Source organism: Oncorhynchus tshawytscha, linkage group LG26, assembly GCF_018296145.1.
Source record: "Oncorhynchus tshawytscha isolate Ot180627B linkage group LG26, Otsh_v2.0, whole genome shotgun sequence".
Classification (NCBI taxonomy): Eukaryota; Metazoa; Chordata; class Actinopteri; order Salmoniformes; family Salmonidae; genus Oncorhynchus; species Oncorhynchus tshawytscha.
In genome coordinates, this window is record NC_056454.1 from 19,998,016 (window position 1) to 20,024,796 (window position 26,781).

A 26,781-nucleotide genomic window follows, 5' to 3' on the forward strand; every position below is an offset into this window, starting at 1 on the left:
GGCTGGGCCAGGGCTAGAGAAAGGGATGGGCCAGGGTTAGAGAAAGGGCTGGGCCAGGGCTAGAGAAAGGCCTGGGCCAGGGCTAGAGAAAGGGATGGGCCAGGGCTAGAGAAAGGGCTGGGCCAGGGCTAGAGAAAGGGATGGGCCAGGGCTGGGCCAGGGCTAGAGAAAGGGCTGGGCCAGGGCTAGAGAAAGGGCTGGGCCAGGGCTAGAGAAAGAAAGGGCTGGGCCAGGGCTAGAGAAAGGGCTGGGCCAGGGCTAGAGAAAGGGATGGGCCAGGGCTAGAGAAAGGGCTGGGCCAGGGCTAGAGAAAGGGCTGGGCCAGGGCTAGAGAAAGGGCTGGGCCAGGGCTAGAGAAAGGGGCTCAGTTAGCTGGAGGTTGTTTTGGACCCCATGGCAGTGTATAAGGCTCATAATCAGAGAGTGAAAAGGGCCATTTATTCCATGTTTTGATGACCAAATATTTCCACAAGGGGGCAACATAAATGACTAAATCCAAATTGTAAATAGATTTATACGGACAGACTTAGGCCTATATAGCCTATGGTTTACAGTATGAATAACAACTAATAAATGTATCACCCGTAACTTAACGGTGTTACTTAGCTCATGCTTTGCTATCTAATTGCTATCATGTTCAGTCATGAAGACTAGTCATGACTTTTCCATGCATAATAACTCATATATAATGTTAGCCTTTCTGTAATGACCATTGACCAATGTCTGGTCACAAGTGAAAAACCTTAAACTGACCCTCCATAACTTGATACTGCAACACGTCAACACCTGATACTGTATCATGCATACTGTAACTGTAATCTTGTTTTACAGGATTAGTGGCTACATGTGCAGGATTGCAAAACAACACATTGCTACTAAGCATGCAATCACACTAGCTTATCTCAGTATATAATGTCCAAATTATATTCTACAGTAGGTCTAGCCAATTGGAGCAGGTGTCGTTATAGGACAAAGAGCATGTGTGGTCCCTCTCTCACCCCTGACATCAGAATAAAATCATGCAGAGTAGGCTAGGCTGCAACCCGTAGGCGGAGTCGGCTCAAGTGGGCTTGTCTACCCCGCTTTTAATACAGATGCGATCCTCTGTTCGCCTGGCGTCCAGCACCGAGCGAGGCGAGCGAACCGCAGGCAGCGGACGTACAGAGAGAGAAAGAGAGAGACCGGCAAAACAACACCATGACAGCACCGAACACATACGACGTTATTGTGATCGGCGGAGGAATATCAGGTACGTGCAATTTAAAGGGAAGCTTCCAAACAATTTACTGCAGTTAGTAAATAGACTGCTGGGAATATTACAATAGACTGCGAGGGAGGGAATCGATAGGAACTCGGGGTGATATGATATTGTAAGAATAGCAGCCACATCGCTTTATGTAAGTGGCCAACTGTTGCAGCACAAATGTGTAACACTGTAGCCCACAAGTCAGACAATAAATGTGCGCTGTTATTGTAGAGGCATATAGCCTACATTGGCCATGATTGAATACGCGTTATTCTTAATCAATACGGACTTACTGTACAGTTTCAGTTCATCTGCGTTTGTTTACTTGTAAGATAGTCTCTTCCGTGAAGCTGCATCGACTGATAACATGTGGCTTTATAGTAGGAGTGTCCAAATGCAACATGTTGCACCATATTGCTTTAATATCGTAACAACAGTGGTTACAATTTAACAACTGGAGCATCTTTGTTCCTGCTATTCTTTGCTGTCATGCACTTCATATGATGAACATGCAGTATAGGCTATATGACATTTGACTTCCCGACTTGTGTTGCTGTAGCCTAATTCCCCACATCACAGTCACAAACTTTAAAAACCTTATTTTACCTTACACAAGGTTGGTACGTTACTTTCTAAATGTAATCTATTACAGTTACGTGTTACCTGTCCAAAATTGTAATCAGTAACATCACTCCCAAACTACGTAACGTAATCGGATGACTTTCAATACGTTTTGGATTACTTTCCCTTTAAGAGACATAGAATAACACGAAAATGATCCATCAGACGCATTTGGTGTGTTATAGTGGTCTCTGACCTGTGTTTACACTGGCTCAGGTGGAGCAAATTTAAACTTGACCCTTTTTTCAATGCTGAATTGAATGACATTGAGAACTGAAAGGTGGTTTAAAATGCTTCAAAAGTTAGTTTTTATTTTAAATTGTCAGACTTGATTTGCGCTAACAAAAAAAATGCATCAACCCCTGTACATATTTCCATTCATTATAATCCATACAATAATGCACATTTCCTTTTGCTGCAGGATACATTTCCTGCTGTGAGAAACTGGTCAAATTAAGATCCTACACCTGTATGCAACACCTGTATGTCATGTCAGCATTTCACACAACTAGCAGTCACAGTTTGCCTGATTTGTCATTGCCTGAGATGTCATTTGTGTTGCTGATCATGATTTCATCTCATCTCACACATACGCTGTGTCCTGATTTGAAAGTCTGACTGTGTGATGACTCTAACCCCACATAATGCATATGGCTAGCTGGTGGTGTGGCATTTGCTGTGTGTAAATAGCTGTATGGGTGTAGCCTCATAGAGGGCTGTATAGTCTCAATAAAAATCAAGTCTACCTTATAAGCATCAATGCTTATAAGCATCCACTTAAATAGGGATTGCATATAGAATACGGTAGCAGCAATATTAGTTATATTTTTGTAGCGGATGTGAGTCAGGCTCACAGTTTCATGATGCAGTACCTGCGACTTTAAAATCACTGCACCTTCAGCCCAACAGGGAATTTTCTCTTGGTAAAATGGTTAAGAAGTTGTTTTGTCCTGTGGGAAAACAGGGTTCAGGTCCTGCCCGTGACATGAATATAATATATATTTTTATTGTCACCTAGGTGCAATGAAATGTGTTATATTACAGGGTCAGCCATAGTCGATGTGCCTTGCTCAACGGCTCATCGACCGATTTTTCACATTCTCTATGCAGCTGGAGAAAGTATATCTCCTCCCACATGGAATATGTTGGATTAGAGCATTCAAATATTGTTGCCAATGAAATTGTGGAAAATAATGCTTACTGTATGCTATGGCTGAATCAATGTCTGTAATAATGTGCCCTCCAGTGGAGGCTCCTCAGAGGAGGAAGGGGGTGACCATCCTCCTCAGTGAATTTTATAATTGTTTTATTGTAAAACATTTAAAAAGTTATCATTTTAAGATAAAACTACACTAGTCACATATAATCACGTCACCAAATAATTGATTAAAACACACTGTTTTGAAATGAAGGTCTACAGTAGCCTCAACAGCACTCTGTAGGGTAGCACCATGGTGTAGCCAGAGGACAGCTATCTTCTGTCGTCCTCTGGGTACATTGACTTCAATACAAAACGTAGGAGGCTCATGGTTCTCACCCCCTTCCATAGACTTACACAGTAATTATGACAACTTCCAGAGAATGTCCTCCAACCTATCAGAGCTCTTGCAGCTTGAACTGACATGTTGTCCACCCAATCAAAGGATCAGAGAATGAATCTAGTACTGAAAGCATAAGCTACAGCTAGCTAGCACTGCAGTGCATGAAATGTGGTGAGTTGTTGACTCAAAGAGAGAGAAAGTTGAACAGTTTTGAACAAATGAATTTATTCCAAAATAATGTAGAAGCAAGAAAAAGCTAGATAGGGGCTCCCGAGAGGCGCAGCGGTCTAAGGCACTGCATCTCAGTGTTAGAGGCGTCACTACAGACCCTTACTGACTGTACACTGTAAAGTTACTGCATGATTGTAGCGGGTGACAACAATGTAGGCTGTGTGTAGCGGTTATGATATGGTTTGGCTTAGAAAGGTTTTTTCGCCTGGTCACAAACAGCTGATGTGTTGTGCATTGAAGTCTACAAGCAAAGGGAAAAGGTGAGAGGAGGAGAGTGCATAGATGCGAGAAGGAATCCAATTTGGCAGCTATGAATGTGAATTGTATTTACGCGTGATCAGTGATGTATTCATTCATCCGATTCTGTTGAAAAACGTTTCTTAAACAGAAGCAAACGCAACCAAACGGGCATAAACATACCTGAATTTGTCCAATAGAAACTCTCGTTTGCAACTATTGGACTAAGGATTACACACTATATGCAGGCAAGAGTGTGAAAGGCGGTATTGAATGTATCACTGTCTGTCCATGTGTCCCTGTCTGTCACCTCAAATGTTTCTCTCGGCCTGTGTGCACCTATGTTGTAAACTTTCATTCATAGGCTAGGTTGTAGCAACCTCATGATGGGTATAGGGAAAATGAGAGTATCATCTAGTAGCCTAAACCAAACGCGTGTTACATTTAACTGGGTTAATGGATATGAATGACAGTCATCCAAAATGCTGTAATAGAAATAAGGCCATGTTCATGAAAAAAATGTTGCGTCCTTCCTCAACTGAAAAGGCATTAACCGCCACGGGTGCCTTCTAAGTCTGAACTCCAGACTTGGCTAGGTTGAACCCATTTTTATTTCTACAGTTTTAGAAGCTGAGTGGCGAGTAATAAATAGTAAGTAAACTCTTTTATTTCCTGGAGACAGAACAAGAGGTGTCAAATGTCTTGTTTGAGGAAGTGTTACACAGGGCTATTATAGCTTTCGACAATTGGAACCTGTGTTTAACCCGAGTTTGGGGAAACATTGATTGAGGCCAGTCAGTGCTGGCAGACAGTCAATAAAGAGCTCAACTACTAATAGGACAGACCATGTTAAATATCTGGATTAAAATCAGCTGATCAGCTGCTACGCCAATGTTCCTGTTAGTGAATCACATGTCGTTTCAAATCCAGTATAATCATATGTCCATACTACAGCCTAATGTATCAGTTACGCTGTTAAATGTAGTTTCAGAGAGGTATTTTGGCCTGTCTGTGAATGACTACGATTAATAAATGAGAATTCCGCAGAGAGGGTTCCGCAGAGAGGGTTCCGCAGAGAGGGTTCCGTAGAGAGGGTTCCGCAGAGAGGGTTCCGCAGAGAGGGTTCCGCAGAGAGGGTTCCGCAGAGAGGGTTCCGTAGAGAGGGTTCCGCAGAGAGGGTTCCGCAGAGAGGGTTCCGTAGAGAGGGTTCCGTAGAGAGGGTTCCGCAGAGAGGGTTCCGTAGAGAGAGAGGGTTCCGTAGAGAGAGGGTTCCGCAGAGAGGGTTCCGCAGAGAGGGTTCCAGCAGAGAGGGTTCCGTAGAGAGGGTTCCGCAGAGATGGTTCCGCAGAGAGGGTTCCGCAGAGGGCTCCATAGAGAGGGTTGTCTCAGGGTTGAATTGAAGTTGAATAGAGTTTTCATCACTTGATGTTGAATTTATTTATTTTATTATGTATTGAACCTTTATTTAACTAGGCAAGTCAGCTAAGAACAAATTGTTATTTACAATGACGGCCTACCCCAGCCAAACCCTCCCCTACCCCAGCCAAACCCTCCCCTACCCCAGCCAAACCCTCCCCTACCCCAGCCAAACCCTCCCCTACCCCAGCCAAACCCTCCCCTACCCCAGCCAAACCCTCCCCTACCCCAGCCAAACCCTCCCCTACCCCAGCCAAACCCTCCCCTACCCCAGCCAAACCCTCCCCTACCCCAGCCAAACCCTAATCCAGACGATGCTGGGCCAATTGTACACCGCCCTATGGGACTCCCAATCACGGCTGGTTGTGATACAGCCTAGAAACATACACAGCATTAAGATATTGCCTGCAAACCCGAACCTTATAGGTAAACTCAGCATTGTCTTAAGCATATCCACCACCTCTGCAATATAAATTCAACAATAGACAGAATATTAGAGAAAATTATTCTGCGATAGCGAAATATACATTTCTTAATTACTCCTTTGTATTTATAAAAGCATGTCTCTGCAGGTTTACATATGAATCATAGTGTCACACTTTGCTCCTCTCTCTTTCTTTCTCTTGTTCTCTTTCTTTCTCTCTCTCTCTCTCTCTCTCTCCTACAGTTACACTAGGACAAGGTTGAAATATCTCTGTTTGTCTGTACTGTTGCCCTTTAGAAGGTGACAATGAGGCCCACTTATTACAATCACTGTCTCTAGTCAAAGTGCTTCTCCTTAAGTACCGAGCAGTGGAGAGCTGTGTTCTCTTCTGGCTGCAAATTGTCCTCTGCAATTCACCATGCAGCCACCAGCCCCTTGGCCCCCAGGGGCGCTAGCAGCAGCACTGGATAGGTGAGGTGAAATGTGTTGTTTTACAGGGTCGTAGTAGTACGGTACCCCTGGAGCAAATTAGGGTTAAGTGCCTTGTTCAAGGGCACATCGTCATATTTGCACCTTGCACCTCAGGTATTTGAACAAGCAACATTTTGGTTTCTGACCCAATACTCTAACCACTAGGCTACCTGTCGCCTGGAAGAACCTTTTGGGTTGCCACACAGGCGGAACCTTTCCAGTTTAAAAGGGCTCATCAAGGAACCCCCCTGAAAATGGTCTCAGAAGAACCCCTGTGATGGGAGGGATTCACATGTTTACCTTTTTGATCATATATTGTAGAGGGGGCAGCCTATCAGACCAGAGGCATGGCTATCAGACAGTTATTTCTGCCTTTAGCATAAATGTAATTCCTGTTCATCATGTTAAGTTCATACACTACAAATCATTGTATTATTCTAATAATTACAGAGCAGCAAGAGGAATAACGTAGTAACTATTCCAACTTTGGGATATGAATAGGCTCTTGAAGAGCTCAGACACCTCTGTTAGCCTCATTGTAGCTACAAAACTGTCCTCGAAGGTTCCTCGAAGAACCCCTCAACTAACTGAATGTGCAAATATGAACCATTGACTAGCAATGGTTCCCTGAGGAACTCCAGGGGTTCCCTGAGGATCTCTAGGGTTCCTTGAGTTATCACTAATTCTGAGAGTGTAGAGAACATTTAACAGAGACTGTTACCAAACCAGAGAGAGAGAGAGACATTTATAGTGTTGATGCTGGTGTTAAATTAACTCTAAGTGTTAAATTAACACTCATTGGTGTAAAATAACCCCGGTGTCGGTGTTAGTAACCAGTGTTAAACCAAAACTACACTCATCATTATCATATTTCCCAGTATGCTTTATTGCAGGTTGATTTTTAGAATTGTTTTTGATTTACAAGTCAATATTATAATATGCAATTAATAACATCATTATTTAAATACGATAACAAAGTGGTAACTATTGAAACATTGGGATACACATAGGCACTTGAGGAACTCAACTTGTATACACCACATGAAGCTACAAAAGTGTCAGTGCTCAACCGTAACATTTGTTGACAATACAACAAAACAGATTAACCGGAGTGACGTCTACTCTCATGGGTGGCCAAAAATAACTATCGGAAAGCCAACTAAAACCATGCCTCCAGGCCATTAACCTAACTAAGTGACCCAACTGGCTGGGTCAGAAATAACCTGTTTGTTTTGTCCACTATTAACTAGTGATGGAGAAAGAGAGCTTTCTGAAGCATTGGGACTTTCCAGCCAATTGTGTCAAATAGGTTAATTACTCAAGGATTTGATCAACAGTGTACACTAGTGGCACCTGCTGGTGAAAAGAATTTAGACCAGCCAAATTATTATAGACAATGTCCCACACGCCATAGCCTTTTTTGTCTTTACTGAAACCAATACCAAATCAAAAAGTTGGTTCTTTGACTAAATGAAGCTTTGGATGTCATTGATCACATGCTTCTGATAAAGTAATACAGGTATCGGCACACTGCTTTGACATACACTGCTTAACGATTTGGACGCACGCTTGGTTTGACTGGGCTGTTGACTGAGGGCCAGATATTTATAGAAGCAGCTGGATTCCCCTTCTCCTGAACCTTTCCTCTGGAACATTGGTGTAAAAGTTAAGTGGCTGTGTAATTGCATCACGCTCAATAGAAATTCTGGGTCAAGACTCAGTAGATGTTTCCAAAGGCCTTCAGCCAGCCAACTCCAGCTTGCCTTTTGTATTAGTGTTAGCGGAGGCAGAGAGCCCTGCAGTCAATGTGTTGTGGAACACAAGATAAAACAGCTGTGGGTTAGGATTATCTACAGTATTGTAGCTACAGTACTGTTTATGCAAAGGATTTTGCAGAAAATGTTCAGGGGCTTCAGGGCGTAAAGAAGGGATCATCAACTAGATTCAGCTGCGGGACGATTTTTTTCTTGAGCAGCTGGTCGGGGGGCCGGAACATAATTACAAATCATTTGTAGACTGCAAATTGACCGCAAGAAGCCCAAACATATAATATTTGACTAAAACATCATTTCAAATCTTGCTGACGTTTTTATACGATCACGTGTCTCTCTATTATGTGTGGAAATACTTGAGAACAGATTTCCTGAATGAAAATCACTTGGAGCTGATTTCCTGGTGTTACAGTCTTTCATAAAAATGAAAACTTAAATATGTAAAGACCAACTTAATTCAAAGCAAATCAAATCAAATAACATTTTATTTGTCACATGTGCCGAATACAACATCCACGACTCGGTGAAGCATAAAATATTACAGTTTTTAATGTCCCGTTGCTAGGATATACTTTCTTTCAGTCCGTCCCATTTATTTTCTAGCGATTGAACGTTAGCTAGCAGAACGGAGGGCAAGGGCAGGTTAGCCACTCGTCGCCTGGTCCTCACAAGGCACCTTGATCTTTTGCCTCTAAATCGGCATTTCCTTCTCCAGGGAATCACAGGGATCGGGGCCTGGTCTTGTGTCAACAGTATATCCCTCGTGTCTGACTCATTGAAGAATACAGCTTATCATAAAATACTCCAATCCCAGTTCTGATGTTTAGAAGCTCTTTTCAGTCATAGGAGACGGTAGCAGCAACATTATGTACAAAACAAGTTACGAACAACGCCAAAAAACAAACAAAATAGCATGATTGGTTGAGGGCCAATAAGACGGCAGCCCTACCCACCAGCGCCATCATGAACTTAGTGCTTGTCTTATGTCTATAAATATGGGTGTGGTACACTTCCTGGAGATTATAAGCGCAGGCTCTATGTGTTTTATACCTACCTACTAAAGAATGTGCGTTTGATCTCACTTGACTACCTCTCTAAAGAGGGCACAGTGTTCTGTGTGCCGGTATACAGTCATTTCAGGTGTTCTCATCACTCTGATAAACATCAGAGAGAGAGAGAGAGAGAGATAGAGAGCTATTCAAATCCATAGCTGCCATTGTTTCCAGGGTGAGAGAGACACAGCTGAAGCCTTGAAGAAACATCGCAAACATTAATATGTAGCAGGTAAATAAAGTAGAGCACATACACTACCGATATATCTAATGATAAAAGTTAATTGATAGCTTTTCTTGCTTGCACAGCTGGAAAGACAGAGGGAATATTATAGATAGGGTGGTTGATGAGTCCACACTGACATATGAGCTCTCCATTGTTATATAACGGGATGTTAGATAATGGCAGTCAAGCTGTGGGAGAGGTTCAAGAGTACTGCAGGGACTCTAATACTAAGATGATTCATTGTGATTAATTGATAGATTGATTGATTGATCTGATCGATGATCAAATCATGCACCTCTGGCAGGGGAAAAAGTACACCAATACATCAAGGATCAAACACAGTAAGGTTGAATCCTTTTTCCCGGTTTAGTTGAGTTTATTAGGATCCCCATTAGCTACCACACATGCAGCAGCTACTCTTCCTGGTGTCCACATAAAACATACAAATACATGATAAACAAAAAGTACAAAACGGTTATTGACAAGAACAACATGTGATATTACGTTAAATTCAAAATAAAACATTAAATAAGAGTTATATATTGGAAAGACCAAGAAAGAACAAAAATACAATTTACACACTATTCATACAGCAGATATTTTATCTTTGAAGGGTTCTTCCTAGAACTCTCTGAACAGTTCCGTCAGCCTTATTATCCTTTAAAATTAAACTGTCTATTACCTCAAAGGCAAAACGCAGTAACTACTCGATAACTCGTTTTTTTTTGCTAATCAGCCAAATATTTTGCAGGTAGATAAGTGATAATGCACTGATGTATATCAACCATGGCCTTTGCATATCAACCATGACCACTGATTTGACCTATGACCCCTAAAATACAGATTCTGCACTCTGCCTTTGTATGACCTTAAACAACTATATTGGTAATGCAAAGGCAAAGTGCAGTATCTTCAATCTAAATGTGTTTATCCAACTTTCTTGTTGGTTTTCTGTTTTCTGTGTGAGTTCTAACTACATTTCAACTGTATTTACTGATTATATGTAGTTATATTTTCATGTTTTTAATGTTGTATTGTAGTAAGTAACCCTCAAGCATTTTTTTCAACCATAAGGTTACTATTTCATCAAGCAGAATGTTTATACTTAAAACTTTGTGCAGTTTCTACAATGTATGTCAGGTTGTGCGCTACTGGTATAGAAGTCAGGTGCAGGAGAGCAGAGAGTTGTGATCAGGTGCACACTTTATTTGGCAGTAGCAACAACAGACGGACGCAATTGTGTCAAAAAACCTCCAGCCAATGACAAAAGTGAAAAGCGTGACAACAGTCACAATGATGCAAATGTTTAACAATTAAACATAATTTGTGTTTAACACGGTACCCGGGGAAAACCCAGCCGGGCGCGTCACACAAAACACGTAACAAAACAATCCCACACAAGGACATGGGGGAACAGAGGGAATATATTTGTAGTGTGATTAGGGAATGTAAACCAGGTGTGCGGGGAAACAAGACAAAACAAATGGAAAATGAAAGGTGGAGCGGCGATTGCTAGAAGGCCGGTGACGTCGACCACCGAACAACGCCCGAACAAGAAGAGGAGCCGACTTCGGTTGAAGTGATAAATGTCTTCATCCAACTTTCTTGTGTTTTTTTCTTATTTGACATTGTATGGCCATTGTTTTTACTTAGGGGGTCATAGGTCAAATCAGTGGTCATGGTTGATATGCATAGACATTTACTTAATAGTAAGATAATACATTATCACGTGTCTACAACATATTTGGATGGAGAGCCAATAAACTTCAAAGCCATTTTGCTCCGTTTCACTGTTTGCGAGGTTACTGCTCTTTTGCCTTTGTATGGCAAAGCGGGTAACTGCTGTCACAACAAGGTGGATCAAAGCCAAAGTGCAGTAACTTCAGTTATTGCTGTTTGCCTGAGTTTTTACTTGGATTTTGTAGTTAATGCAAATTTCACACTCCATTTTCTCTGAAACGGAACATAATTGAACCAGTACACTTTGTCAACTGATTTCAGTTTTAACTCAATTTCTACCAAAAGTGTAGTTACTGCGTTTTACCTTTGTAGGACAGTATACATTACATATATCATAAGGCCATTCTTTGACGGGCTAGTTATACCCTAACACAGTGGTGTTAGGAAATACCTGGCCACATCAAGCCTGCAAGTCACATTATGCTGGCAAAGTGATGTGTATTTCCTATTGGGATCCAGTCAGAGTAAGGATATCTAACAATTGGGACTCTTAATCACCCACAACTGTTTTCCTTCAAAATGACTGCCAGGGTAGGGAAGACTGATTACTTAGATGACATAAATCATCTAAACTGGAAAAACCATCTTAGTAACGGTGCATACGGTAAGTCTAACAGATTGTATTAGTTAAAAAAAAAAACGTAGCTTTGTTATTTATCTTTGTGTAGCATAAGAATAATCAACCAGTCAGTGTACATGCAAAAACACAAATATTGAAAAAAAATATTCTGAAAATCAACCTGCAATAGAGCATGCTGGGGGTGGGGGGGTTACTTCTGAATCAACACTTCTTGCCTTCCAATGAATCATTATTTCCTTCCAAAGAATCATTTAAGAACCCATTCTTCAAAAAATGGTTCTTAGGATGTTAAAGGTTCTAAGTAGAATCCTTTGCCTTATGAAGACCATTTATTCAGCTTCGTAGAACCTTATCCCTCTGCAAAGGACCCTTTTGGAACCCTTTTCCTAAGAATGTAGGGAAAATAGGCTCATCTCTCTCTCTCTCGCTGTCTCTCCATCAGTCTCTCTCTGACTCTCCCTTTCTCTCCCTCCCTCTTTCTCTCACACACTCCCTCCCTTTCTTGTCTCTTCCCATCGTCCTCATCTCTTCCCATCTGCCTCCTCCTCTCTCTCTCTCTCTGTCTCCCTCCCACTTTGTCTCTCTCAATCTCTCACCACCCTGCGGACATGACCTGTTTAACGTGCAATTTCACACATCCTTATAATTGCTTTTCGATACAGCTGCTTTGTTTGATATATCTGAAAAGGCAATCACTGTCTGAGCCCTTACGTCTTGTAAATGTCTCCCCTCTGCCGGATCGATACACAGCATTTTAGGGCCTAAGGACAGTGGCAGAATGTCCTCTTGTTGTGTTCTTGGTATTGGATTTTTGTTTTGTGTCGCTGTTCTGTGTTGGCAGAGCCCAGGGAAAGAACATTCCACGTTATCTGGGAGATAGAATAGTCTCATCTTACTCTTTTGACATGTTTTGAGGTTCACACACACACACACACACACACACACACACACACAGCTGGCTGTCTTTAGTAATCCTGCCAGGTTAAAAGAAAACAAGTGTCAAACTGTAAGCAGTTGCAAGTATACCAGTGTGCAGAAGCTTGTGCATTTGCATGAGTGGCCCTTGTAAGACAATGCCGTAGCAACTTCTATGGTCTTATGTCTAGCCCTGTCTTGGATCTGTTTAGTCAACTCCTCCCTTACGGAAAAACCTTATGAATTTCACATGTGAACACGTGATCGCGTGTGACCTCATGAAATCACATTTGATTTAATGGGAAGTTAATGTGATAACATGTGAAGCAACATATGATGACATAAAACTACACGTGACAACATTTGAAAACCCAGGTGTCAAATGTAATTTCAAATATTTTACTTTGAAAGGCATAATTGACATTAATTACATTTAAACAGTCATGGTCCCCTGCAGGTTTTGTCTAGTTCCCGGTTTGTTCCAGGGACATCCCCAAGGACATTTTTAGAACGTTCTGTCATGGTCCCCTGGAGGTTTTTGTCCAGTTACGGTGAAAATATGATAAATATAGAACTAGCTACTGTGTTTTTACAGCTAAATACAGGTGTTAATAGACAGTATGCTGATACTTGGGAATCAACCTCCTGTTTACTAACTACCTGAAGTTCCTACTGCACCACCAGGTCTGCTGGTGTAATGGGAATTGGCAAAAATACATTTCTGCACTTTGTGTCACGCCCTGACCTTAGAGAGCCTTTTTATTTCTCTATTTGGTTAGGTCAGGATGTGATTTGGGTGGGCATTCTAGTTTTCTATTTCTTTGTTGGCTGGGTATGGTTCCCAATCAGAGGCAGCTGTCTAGCGTTGTCTCTGATTGGGAATCATACTTAGGCAGCCTGTTTTCCACCCTAGATTGTGGGATCTTGTTTTTGCGCAGTAGCTGTCTATCCCTGCAGAACTTTACGCTTGTTTATATTTTGTTGTTTTGTCTGTGTTTCAGTATTAAATATCATGAACACGTTCCACGCTGCGCTTTGGTCTCATTCATTCAACGACGGACGTAACACTTTGCCTGACGTTGCAGTAAAATAAAGTAAATATATACTACTTGGTGTTATTTCTATAAAATGACAGTATGCTGTTGTATTCTGATTTCAATTAGTGTAAAAAAAACTGTAATTTTGTACTGTAACAACACTTGGGATTTGAAATAAAAACCTCTTGGTCACTAACAACCTGAAACATCCTGCTTACAGTGCAGCTATAACACCAGATCTTTGAGCATGAAAAAGATTTGGCCACGGACTTAATGCATTTCTGCACTTTGCTAAAAGCTGCCCAGAATCAAGTCAATAATTGTCCAATAATCACCACCAATATTACATCAACATAAAACTACCAGTGCTCAAGGACACTTGACAGAGTACACATCAGGGGTAGGCAACTCTGTTCCTGGAGTGCCACAGGTACTGCAGGATTTTGTTTAAACTAGGCCCCACACCCGACCAGCTGAGCCAGTTGATCAGTTCAGCGGTTGCCTAAATTCAACACACATGGTCATCCAGGTCGGTTAAATCAAAAACATGATGTGCTTCCAGCACTTCATCCCTGGTATACATTAACACTTTGGGGATTTCAACTTGCATCTTCTTGGGTGGGAGTGCATCAATGTTTTTGCAGAGCCACCAGGTTCATACTTATTCATACAATGTTAAAACATTTTTAAAATAATAATAGATTACAAAAAAAGATTTTAAAAATTAACACGAAAAATAAAATAAATATAAGGGGATGGTTAGGGAACAGTGTTGCTACCTGGGGGTACAAAAAGGTCAAAGGTACACTTCACAGGAACACATATGAACTCACATGGTACAGTTCAGTACCTGGTAGGTATAATAGGATATTTTTCTACCCAATATTTTGAATATAATGTATCTGTGCTTTGATAGGTGGGGGCAATGTACTGGTGGTGACATTATCATATTTTGGGGCGTGGTCAAATATATGTGTATTTATGCCAACCTTCAGTCGAAGTGTTGAAGCCGTTTAATTGTTTGATGGTTATGCCAATAAAAGTAGAGCAATTCCTTTGGCACTGGCTGTTCTTAAGAGGTTGTAAGAGAGTGTGTCAGTGATGAGCTGGTCTGTATAGACTAAAGGTTATTGTGGATTTACCATTAACTTAATGGCAAGTTGATGCTGTGAATTTGTCTTTTTTTACTGGAATGTTATTGTAACTCACTGGGGAAATGTTGCCAGTAACCTACAGAACTGGCACTCAGGGTTGCCAGGTATAGCTAAAATTACTAGCCCAATGACAACTCAAAACCTGACAAAATGGCCTGAAAACTAGCCCTATTTTATTTTCCCTCAGCCTTGAAGCGAGCATAGAAGTTATTTAGCTCGTCTGGAAGGCTCGTGTCACTGGGCAACTCTCGGCTGTGCTTCCCTTTGTAGTCTGTAATGGTTTGCAAGCCCTGCCACATCCGACAAGCATCAGAGCCGGTGTAGTGTGATTCGATCTTAGTCCTGTATTGACGCTTTGCCTGTTTGATGGTCTGTCTGAGGGCATAGCGGGATCTCTTATAAGCTTCCGGGTTAGAGTCCCGCTCCTTGAAAGAGGCAGCTCTACCCTTTAGCTCACTGAGAATGTGCCTGTAATCCATGGCTTCCGGTTGGGGTACGTACAGTCACTGTGGGGACGACGTCCTCGATGTACTTATTGATAAAGCCAGTGACTGATGTGGTGTACTCCTCAATGCCATCGGAAGAATCCCGGAACATGTTCCAGTCTGTGCTAGCAAAACAGTCCTGTAGTTTAGCATCTGCTTCCTCTGACCACTTTTTTATAGACCGAGTCACTGGTGCTTCCTGCTTTTTGCTGGTAAGCAGGAATCAGGAGGATAGAGTTATGGTCAGATTTGCCAAATGGAGGGCGAGGGAGAGCTTTGTACGCATTTCTGTGTGTGGAGTAGAGGCGGTCTAGAGAAGAGTTACCGTATTTATACAATAAACACATTTTCCATAATTCTATTGAGCCAATTAAGAAGGAATATCAACTTAACTTGTAACTACATTAGAAGCTAAATTTGGTTTTCACTAAAATAATAGTTATTGTGAACTATGACATGACATGACTTAATAAACTAATTGGAATATGTCGCAAAAGAAAATATAATTTGCTCTTATTAAAATCGGCAGATCATTTTCCATTAACGGATATTGATGTAGCTCGTTTGACTGCTATGATTAAGCATTAAAGCACCCTGGGGGTTTGTGGTATATGGCCAATATACCACGGCTAAGGGCTGTTCTTAAGCATGACGCAACGTGGAGTGCCTGGATACACTGCTATTATAAACTGGTTACCAAAGTCAAAGTATTTTTTTGTCATACCCATGGTATACTGTCTGATATACCACGGCTTTCAGCCAATCAGCATTCAGGGCTTGAACCTCATTTATAATTGTAAATATATCCATTGTGCACATGTGCATAACTATAGATAGGAGAGTTTGAGTGATGAAAGTTGGACAGAGGATCTCGAAATCTCTGAGCGAGAAACACTAGGACAAACTTAAAAACAAAAGTTAGGCTATTTTATGGCAATTGGGCTGTTATCATGTGCCAGATAATGACTCAAAACCTTTTTAACTGGCCCACTTGCGAGATTGATTTGCAATTTCAATAGGCATAGGCTACAGACTAATATCTTGGTTTATAATTGTAATTCAACTTTGCCGTGGTTTGCTTGGATAGATGCAGGCAGCCTATAGGCCTACATCTCATTTCAGATAGTCTACTGAATGATTTAGCAGACTCATTTATTAAACATGAATAGTTTGGCGATTTTGAAGTAAGAGGTGCTTCTGTTTCCCAATAACCTGCTGGAATAGGCTACTGAGGATGGGGTCGTAATTTCAATCACTGAATTAAATATGAATAATATGTACATGAACTGAATTTGCTTGTCAACAACAGCCATTGTTTATTTTTATTTTATCCTGTAACCAAATCTGATTGACTGTTACCGTCAGTCTAATGCGTTCCAACAACTGATTGGCATTTGCGATAGAGCTTTGATTACTTCCCATTTATTTAACTAAACATGGCCATAATAATTGCATAATAACACAAGGCTACAAGAACAATACGCTGACGTTATAGGCTATTTATTAAATCCGTTTGCCAGCTCGAGGTAGGCTACACAAGTGGCACAAATTGTTTTGCAATGACTCCAGTGATATAGGCCTAGTCATTTCAACATATTCATTGTATCAAATGGTAGGCTACAATGGCATATAAATTAATAGGCTACTTTATGTACAACAAATGTAAATGTATCATTCTGTCATGTTCTGACCTTAGTTCCTTTGTTTTGTCTTTGTTTTAGTATGGTCAGGGCGTGAGTTGGGGTGGGCAGTCTGTTCTTTTTTTCTATAATTTGGGATTTCTGTGTTTGGCTGGGTATGGTTCTCAATTAGAGGCAGCTGTCTATCGTTGTCCCTGATTGAGAACCATATTTAGGTAGCCTGTTTTCACCTTTGAGTTGTGGGTGATTATTTTCTGTTCAGTGTTTTTTCAGCACCATACAGGACTGGTCGTTTGTCGTTTTATTTCAGTGTTCAATTATTTTATTAAAGAATATGGACACTTACCACGCTGCGCATTGGTCCTCCTCTTCTTCCACCGACGACCATTACACATTCTCCACATTTAATGTCAGTTTCATTGAGTACTTTCCCCCCCTAACAAAAGCAGGTGAGGGAGTTCCATAATTTCCATTTAAATTTTCCATAATGACAAGTTAAATAGCCTACCTACAACTGGTAAAAAGTTGTCACATTGTGCAAGTGTGCTGCTCTGTCTCCTCGACTCAGACTCCTTGACTCAGCCAATAGGGGACTAAGCTGCATGCTGCTGTGCTCTCTCAACACACACACATCCCTAAGGCTCTCCCCACCACTCACTCAATAACATAGTTAGCAGCAGCAGGTCACAGTGAAATACTTCAAAAAAATATATATATGTTTTAAGAGAAATACAATGTTGGCGACAGTGCAATTTAAAAGTAGCGCAAAAAACCCGCAACCCGCTACCAATACATTTTCACCCGCGACATTGTTTTGAAAGTAGCCCAATTTGCGGGAAAACAGTAAACATGGCAACCCTGATGCCACTAGCAATCTTGCCAGCGACCTATTGTGCCTTCACTGACTCTTCTGTTGACAACATGCACATCACTTGCTGATTGGCAGCATACTGCATACAGGCTTGGTTTATTCGAGGCGTGGCTTTTAGCCAGCTCTTTTTAGTCTTCCATAAGAGGGCCTGTCATCCCAATTAATCTGGTCTGTTCATAAACATTACGCTTTGACACTGTTAGTTCTGCAGGTTTGTTAAAGGCCGACATAAGTGCATGTGATACCAAGCATCATAAGAGCTTTAACTTATAGCTAGTTACCATGCAATTGTAATACTCATTTTCCTATCAGACTGTCAGTTCAGTGAGTATGATGGATTAGATATGGTAAGTTACTGTGAAATTTACAATAACTCCCTTGTAACTATTATAGTTGACAGTAAGTTATTGAAAATGAAACATTAACCTCCTGTGAACCAGTTGCCATTAAAGAGGAACTGACAGCGTTTTAACGACTTTGCAGAAATGAAACAAAACAGACAATCATAATACCAGTAAAAAAGATCAAATTCCGAGTTTATGCTACAAAACTTCAAAAGAGGTTTTAAAATGAGTTTGTATTTGACTCAACATTCCATGATGCAGAGTAAGGCATTGTTGGCAGAATAGATGGAGGCAGTTCAATGCATGATCAGTATAATTCACTAATACATTTCTTGGTAGTCCAACAAATATTGCTATCAGGTTGTAAATCACAGCTGGCCTTGTACATTGTGTGCTGTCTCAAGTCAATCGAGATTCAGTTTCAATTACTCCATATTTTGGATCAAAACGGACTAACGTAACTAAGGCTGGGAATGGCAATTCAATCAAACTAGCAAGGGCAATGATAAGTCAGTCAATACATGGCTAATAGGCTAACTTATCTATTTACGTAGCTATTCATTTAGCGAGCTAAAAACACCATCACTTAACACACCCTCTAACTCTTCGGAAGTGAAATCTTGTATACCCAAACCCTTCTCTGCAGCTGCCACCACAACATCTACTATATGTTCTTGGTAACAAATAACCATCTGGTGGCACTGCTGAGGCAATAATGCACTCCAGACCAAAAGGTTGCAAGTTCAATTCCCGAGAGCATTTACGCCCATTTAGGGCTAGATTCTATCAGAGCCATGCTAGCAAACACCCGCATAGCAGTTGTGTCGGAGGTAGAACTGCGTTAAGTGCTGTCAAATCCACAAGTGTCTCCTGGCGTTGAACCTGAAGAGGAAATTGCCATTGGCTGCATTAACAGAAGTCCCATGCAGCCTTGTTTACAAGTTGGATTGTGATATGTAATCTATACATTGACAAGGCTGATATAAATCCTTTAATGATTTTCAATTTGAGTGTTATTATTTCTATATAGCCTACACTTTCTCGTTCTGAACTTCTAGCTTAAGTAGTGTGACTTCATGACAATAACCAACACGAGCAGCTGCTCACTGACTTGACAGCTCTAATGCACACCTCCGACACTGCCAAAACACCAGCTATGTGGGTGTCGGCTATCTTGTGTTTACGCTTGATCAGAAAGAATCCAGGCCTTAATGTCAAGTGTCTCTGAGCACTGCTACTTTTTAGTTAGTGTTGTAAGATAATGGCACAATTATTGACTTGATTCCGGGCAACTTCTAGCAAAGTTCAGAAACGTATTCTTGATAATAAATCTATGGCCGATCTCTATCGAAACGTTGTTATAAATAAATATCATCTGGGAGCATGAGCAGCAGTGTGCAGCATTTTCCTTTCTGTTTTCCATGAGTTTGGCTACAACTCCAGCACCTGTGGAAAGTACCTGGATGTGCGCATGTTCTTCAGCTTTTGTACACAATCTCTATCATGGCCACAGACCCTGTGGACGAAGCAGAAAATGCAGGTTGCTGTCATTTAAGAGGTTGTGACTTGAAATCCCAGGTGAGGTTGCATCCAAAGTAACCAATGTTTAGGTCAATTCCATTTAAGTTCCAGTCAATTCAGAATGTAAACCAAATTTAAATTCCATTTTTTTTCCCGATATTGGAATTTCTGTGTACATCCTGAATACAGTTCATTGTTGTATATTTACTGACAAAATACAGTTCAGTTGTAGAATATATACTGAACAAAAATATAAACGCAACATGCAACAATTTCACTCAATTGAAATAAATGAATTAGGCCCTAATCGTTGTCCGTAGCTTTTTATTTTATTTTACCTTTATTTGACTAGGCAAGTCAGTTAAGAACAAATTCTTATTTTCAATGACGGCCTAGGAACAGTGGGTTAACTGCCTTGTTCCTGCTTGTGCCTGCCCATACCATAACCCCACTGCCAGCATTGTGCACTCTGTTCACAACGCTGACATCAGCATACCACTTGCCATACACGTGGGTCTGCAGTTGTGAGGCCAGTTGGACATACTGCCAAATTCTCTTAAACAACATTAACGTTGGCAACAGCTCTGGTGGACATTTCTGCAGTCAGCATGCCAATTGCACGCTCCCTCAAAACTTGAGGCATTGGGTTGTGTGACAAAATGGCACATTTTAGAGTGGCCTTTTATTGTCCCCAGCACAAGGTGCACCTGTGTAATGAGCATGCTGTTTTATCAGCTTCTTGACATGCCACACCTGTCAGGTAGATGGATAATCTTGGCAAAGGAGAAATGTTAACAGGGACATAAACAAATTTGTTCACAACATTTTGTGCAAATGAATATTTCTGGGATCTTTTATTTCAGCTCATGAAACATGGGACTTTACATGTTGTGTTTATATTTTTCCATTATTTTAGTGTATACAGTTTTTTTTAAAGTTGTTTCCATTATTTTCACCCAGGATGCCAGGAGAACGCTACCTGCCCCATTGCATTAGTGCTAACGGTAAAGTTTGGTGGTGGAGGAATAATGGTCTGCAGCTGTTTTTCATGGTTTGGGCTAGGCCCTTTAGTTCCAGTGAAGGGAAATGTTAACACTACAGCATATGATGACATTGTAGGCGATTCTTTGCTTCCAACTTTACAGTTTGGGGAATGCCCCCGTGCACAATGCGAGATCCGTACAGAAATGGTTTGTCTGGATCGGTGTGGAAGAGCTTGACTGATCAGAGCAAAGCCCTGACTATCAACCCCATCGAACACCTTTGGGATGAATTGGAAAGCCGACTGCAAGCCAGTCCTAATCGCCCAACATCAGTGTCCGCTCTCACTAATGCTCTTGTGACTGAATGGAAGCCCCGCAGCAATGTTTCAACATCTAGTGGAAAGCCTTCCCAGAAGCAGCAAAGGGGGACCAACTCCATATTAATGCCCATGATATTGGAATGAGGTGTTCAATGAGCAGGTGTCCACATAATTTCGTTAATGTAGTGTATATGGCAAAGCACTAATACAGTATCCTGTTAATGTAGAAATGTACTGTATAATGGCTGTACAATTTGCCATAAAATGAACAGCAATGGCTTACAGTGTAGTTTCATGTTATCAAATGTTGAACCCAAAAATGTCACATGTGAAAACATGATTTTGGAACGCTTTACACCTGACATTTCACATGTGACATGTGAATCATTTATTTTTGGATCACTTCACATGATATTTCACATAATTTAACACTCAGTGTTATACTACCAAAATCCACATGTGAAACTTCATGTGAAATACTGTATCATCAAAAACACATGGTTTCACATGATTTCACATGTGCAAAGCAATCATGTGGTTTTTCCGCAAGTGCTATGGTGATTGTTGGCTGTCTCAGGCTGAGAGATTCCTGAGGCGTTGAAAAGGAAAGACTGAGTTAAAGGTGGATGTCATGTCACCTCCCATCTGCAGCGCTGTCGGTGATAATGTGTCCCTACCTACCTACCTACCTACCTACCTCCCTACCTCCCTACCGACCTACCTACCTACCTCCCTACCTGCCTACCTGCCACCTACCTCCCTGCCCCACCCACCTGCCTGCCTGCCTACCGACCTACCTGCCTACCTACCTACCTCCCCCTCCCTCCCTCCCTCCTCCCTACCCCTACCTCCCTACCTACCCTGCCTACCTCCCTAACCTGAACCTGCCTGCCTGCCTGCCTACCTGCCTGCCTGCCTACCCACCTCCCCCCTACCTACCTCCCTACCTGCCTGCCTCCCTGCCTGAACCTCCCTACCTACCTACCTGCCTACCTACCTACCTCACCTGCCTCCCTACCTCCCTACCTCCCTACCCTGCCCCTGCCTCCCTACCTCCCTACCTGCCTGCCTCCCTACCTCCTACCTGCCTGCCCCCTACCCACCTCCCTGCCTACCCACCTCCCTACCCACCTACCTACCCACCCTGCCTCCCTACCCCACCTACCCCACCTACCTCCCTACCTGCCTGCCTGCCCACCTGCCTGCCTGCCTGCCTGCCCTACCTGCCACCCACCTCCCTACCTCCTGCCTCCCTCCTACCCCCTCCCTCCCTACCTACCCTACCTACCTACCTACCCCTACCTCCCTACCTACCTACCTCCTACCTACCCCTACCTGCCCCTACCTACCTGCCTGCCCTACCCACCCTGCCCCCACCCTACCCACCTACCCACCCTGCCCCTACCCTACCCTGCCTACCCACCCACCTCCCTACCCCACCTGCCTGCCACCCACCTCCCTGCCCACCTGCCCCACCCTGCCTGCCTGCCCACCCTGCCCCTGCCTGCCCCACCTGCCTGCCTGCCACCCACCTGCCTACCCTACCTGCCTGCCACCTACCCACCCACCTGCCTGCCTCCCTACCTGCCTCCCACCCACCTCCCCACCCACCTGCCCCCTCCCTGCCCACCTGCCTGCCTGCCTGCCTGCCTGCCTGCACCTGCCTGCCTGCCTGCCTGCCCACCCACCTGCCTGCCCACCCCACCTGCCCCTGCCCCTGCCTGCCTGCCTGCCTGCCACCTACCCTGCCTGCCCCTCCCTGCCTACCCACCCACCTACCTACCTCCCACCCCTACCCTACCTGCCTGCCTCCCTGCCTACCCACCTACCCTGCCTGCCTGCCACCCACCTACCCACCCTGCCTGCCTGCCTGCCTGCCTGCCTGCCTGCCCTACCCACCTACCTGCCTGCCCTACTGCCACCTGCCTGCCTCCCTGCCCACCTACCCTACCTACCTACCCTACCTGCCTACCTACCTGCCTACCTCCCTCCCTCCCACCCCTCCCTGCCTGCCTGCCCCTGCCTGCCTACCCACCCACCTACCCACCTCCCTCCCCACCTCCTACCCACCTACCCACCTACCTACCTGCCTCCCTGCCTACCTGCCCTGCCTACCCACCCACCTGCCTGCCCCCCCTGCCTGCCTGCCCCCTGCCTGCCTGCCTGCCTGCCTACCTACCTCCCTACCTCCTCCCTACCTCCCTACCTACCTGCCTCCCTGCCTGCCTCCTACCTCCCTACCTCCCTACCCCCTACCTGCCCTACCACCTACCTCCCTACCTCCCTACCTCCCTACCTCCCTACCTCCTACCTCCCTACCTCCCTACCTACCTCCCTACCTACCTACCTACCCACCTACCTCCCCTCCCTACCTCCCCTACCTGCCTCCCTACCTCCCTACCTCCCCCTACCTACCTCCCTACCTACCTACCTCCCTACCTACCTACCTACCTACCTACCTACCACCTGCCCTACCTACCTGCCCCACCTACCTACCTCCCTACCTCCCCCTACCTCCACCTACCTACCCCCCACCCCTACCTCCCTACCCCACCTACCTACCTCCCCCTACCCCCTACCCTACCTACCTACCTCCCTACCTACCCTCCTACCTACCCACCTACCTCCCTACCTACCTACCTACCTCCCTACCTACCCTACCTACCTACCTACCCTACCTACCTCCCTACCTCCCTACCTCCCTGCCCCACCCTACCTCCCCTACCTACCTCCCTACCCCACCTACCTCCCTCCCTACCTACCCACCTACCTCCCACCCACCTACCTCCCTACCCTACCTCCCTACCTACCTCCCTACCTCCCCACCTCCCTACCTACCCCTACCTACCTCCCACCTACCTCCCTACCACCTCCCCTACCTACCTCCCTACCCTACCTCCCTACCTACCTACCTACCTCCCTACCTACCTCCCTACCTACCTACCTACCTCCCTACCTACCTACCTACCTACCTCCCTACCTACCTACCTCCCTACCTACCTCCCTACCCCTACCTCCCTCCCCTCCCTCCCTCCCTCCCTCCCTCCCTCCCTCCCTCCCTCCCTCCCTCCCTCCCTCCCTCCCTCCTCCCTCCCTCCCTCCCTACCTACCTACCTCCCTACCTCCCTACCTACCTCCCTACCTACCTACCTACCTACCTACCTACCTCCCTACCTACCTACCTACCTACCTACCTACCTACCTACCTACCTACCTACCTGAGGAACAGCCAGTGAGAAGTATAGTGTGATTATTCATGTACTTTTTTGTTGTCATTGCTGTTAAAATGAGTCACAATCATCATTGTTGCTTAATTACAAACAGTCTAGTCTTTCTGACAATCATCGCTATATGTTTGCTTTGACAATGTAAGTGTTTTCTTTCCATGTCAATAAAGTATACTTAATTGAATTGAATTGAGAGAGGGAGGGTTCGGCATAGACGAGGGAGATGGGGGAAGGGGGGGGTTTACGTAATCATAGCTGGACTCCTATTCAAAAAGCTTCTCAGAGTAAAAGTGTTGACCTAGGATCAGTTTCCCCTGTCAATAAAATGTTATTCGTTAAGATCTGAAAGACCAAACTAATCCTGTATCAGCACTCTGAGACTTTGTAAATACCAATTCTGTGGCCTTTGTCTGACCGCTGAGATGACCATGGTACCTGAAAGTGTTTGCATTCAACAATGGGACTGTCATGACAGCTTGCACTTGTCTTTTGCATACCCTTTTGCACAGCTGGTGTTTCACAACTTCTTTGTAAGGATACTGAGTAGAGTAGAGCTATTGAACAAATAGTCTCCAGACTCGTAGTTTGTGTTTGTTTTGTGGACTGGTTGTAAGATGTCGTTTGGCTTCTAAAAAGAGGCAAGGCATTCGAACAACAATGGACACATTTACCCCTGCCAACACACACACACACTTTTTCACAGTAACACGGCTGTCCTCTCAATCTTGTTTCCCAGTGAAAAGCTCTGTGTGTTTTGACACTGGCAGATGCAAAATGAGGCAGGTGAATGTTTGCGGTGGGGTGGACAATTTGTAACCCAAGATTTTTCAAATGCACTCCTGTGTTGGACTGTGCATTCCTGTGTTGGTGTCCTTAGGAGTGCACGTACATGTGTGTGCGTTGGCGTTGGCTTGTATTTGCGCGTGCGCACACGCGTGTGTACTTATCATACAAACTCTGTAATCTACTGTAGTCCTCTTTGGTTGTTGTTTCTCAGTAGCAGAAAGTTGCGGAGGCTGGGATTTTAAAAGGCTGGCAAACAGTAGCTATGCAGAGAGCAGACCGTGAGAGTAGAAAGAGCTGTCTGGATTTCTCCCTTCACTAACATTAGAGAGAAACCACCACACAATCAGGTCAGCTACTGCCTGAAGGTGCTGGGCGGAGAGAGGAGAGGCTGGATGGGGAGAGACAGAGAAGGAGATAAGGAGAGAGATAACGACAGATAGAGAATGAGAAAGATGAGAATAAACAGGGGTAGAGATAGGAAGAGAGGGAAGGCAGGCTGTGTGCACACTGCCCACAAAATGAGGTGGAAACTGAGCTGTACTTCCTAACCTCCTGCCCAATGTTTGACCACCTCAGAGATACTTTTTTCCCCACAGATCATAACGGACCCACAAAGAATTTGAAAACAAATCAAACATTGATAAACTCTCATATCTGTTAGGCGAAATACCACAGTTGTGCAATCACAGCAGCAAGATTTGTGGCCCGTTGTCATGAGAAAAGGGCAACCGGGTGCAGCACAAACAACAAGATGACAAGAAGTCGCCCTTCTCCGTCGGCGCCATCTTACGAGTTCCGACCCAACTTTGCTATTTAGTGACCTTTATCGTGTTTATCTTTCCTTTCTTTGTACAGAAAGACCATACTATTATCACATATGACCGCCAAAACACTTCTGGACATCAGATCGACAGTTACTAACCTTGATTTAGACTTAAATACAACTTCAACTCTGACTCAGCTGTTCCACTCTTCCCGGACCCTATTCCTTTGTTCCATGGGCTACCAAAACACAGCAGGCGTAAACGTGGGAGACAAGGTGGAGTCCTAGTGAAATTGAGGTGAAGAGAAACTGAACGGCGCTCCCCTCCGTTCTATTGGCAAATGTCCAGTCACTGGAGAATAAGATGGATGAGCTTCGTTCGAGAGTCTCCTATCAGAGGAAAGCTGCAATATTATGTCTTTCTGAAACGAGGCTGGATGAGCTGATCACCATTGTCCCTGTTCCCAAGAGCTCCAAGGTAACCTGCCTAAATAAGTATCGACCTGTAGCACTCACATCTGTAATTATGAAGTGCTTTGAAATGCTGGTCATGATACACATCAACACCATCATCCCAGAAACCTTACTGTAGACCCACTCCAATTCACATACCGCCCCAACAGATCCACAGATGATCCAATCTCAATTGCACTTCACACTGCCCTCTCCCACCTGTGCAAGAGGGGAAATAGCTATGTGAGAATGCTGTTCATAGAATACAGCTCAGCGTTCAACACACTAGTGCCCCCCAAGCTCATCACCAAGCTAGGAACCCTGGGATAGAACCCCTCCCTCTGCAACTAGATCCTGGACTTCCTGACAGGTCAGCCCCAGGTGGTGAGGGTAGGCAACAACACCTCTGCCACGCTGACCCTCAACACGGGGCCCCCTCACGGGTGTGTACTCACTGTTCACCCACGACTGTGTGGCCGCGCACGACTCCAACACCATCATCAAGTTTGCTGACAACATGGCAGTGGTAGGCCCAGTCACCGAAGGAGAAAGAGGAGAGGACACGCCCCCATCCACATCGACGAGGCTGTTGTGGAACAGGTCGAGAGCTTTAAATTCATTGGCGTGTGTGTATGTAGGGTTGTGTCACTAAGGACTTAACATGGTCCACACACACCTGCACAGTCGTGAAGAGGGCACGGCAGCGCCTCTTCCCTCTCAGGAGG

The 26,781-nt window shown here is 44.0% G+C and overlaps 1 protein-coding gene across 2 annotated transcripts in view; it reads left to right on the top strand.

Annotated features, from left to right (window-relative positions):
* Window positions 1-1,045: 1,045 nt before the first annotated feature.
* Window positions 1,046-26,781, top strand: part of mao (monoamine oxidase) — a 58,850-nt gene continuing 33,114 nt past the window's right edge. The window contains exon 1 of one of the 2 annotated variants that reach the window (XM_042306805.1): window positions 1,046-1,249. In XM_042306805.1, coding sequence (XP_042162739.1) covers window positions 1,198-1,249 — 52 coding nt within the window. In that variant the 5' untranslated portion in view covers window positions 1,046-1,197. The remainder of the gene's footprint in view (window positions 1,250-26,781) is intronic. The other variant, XM_042306806.1, reaches the window with a different exon arrangement.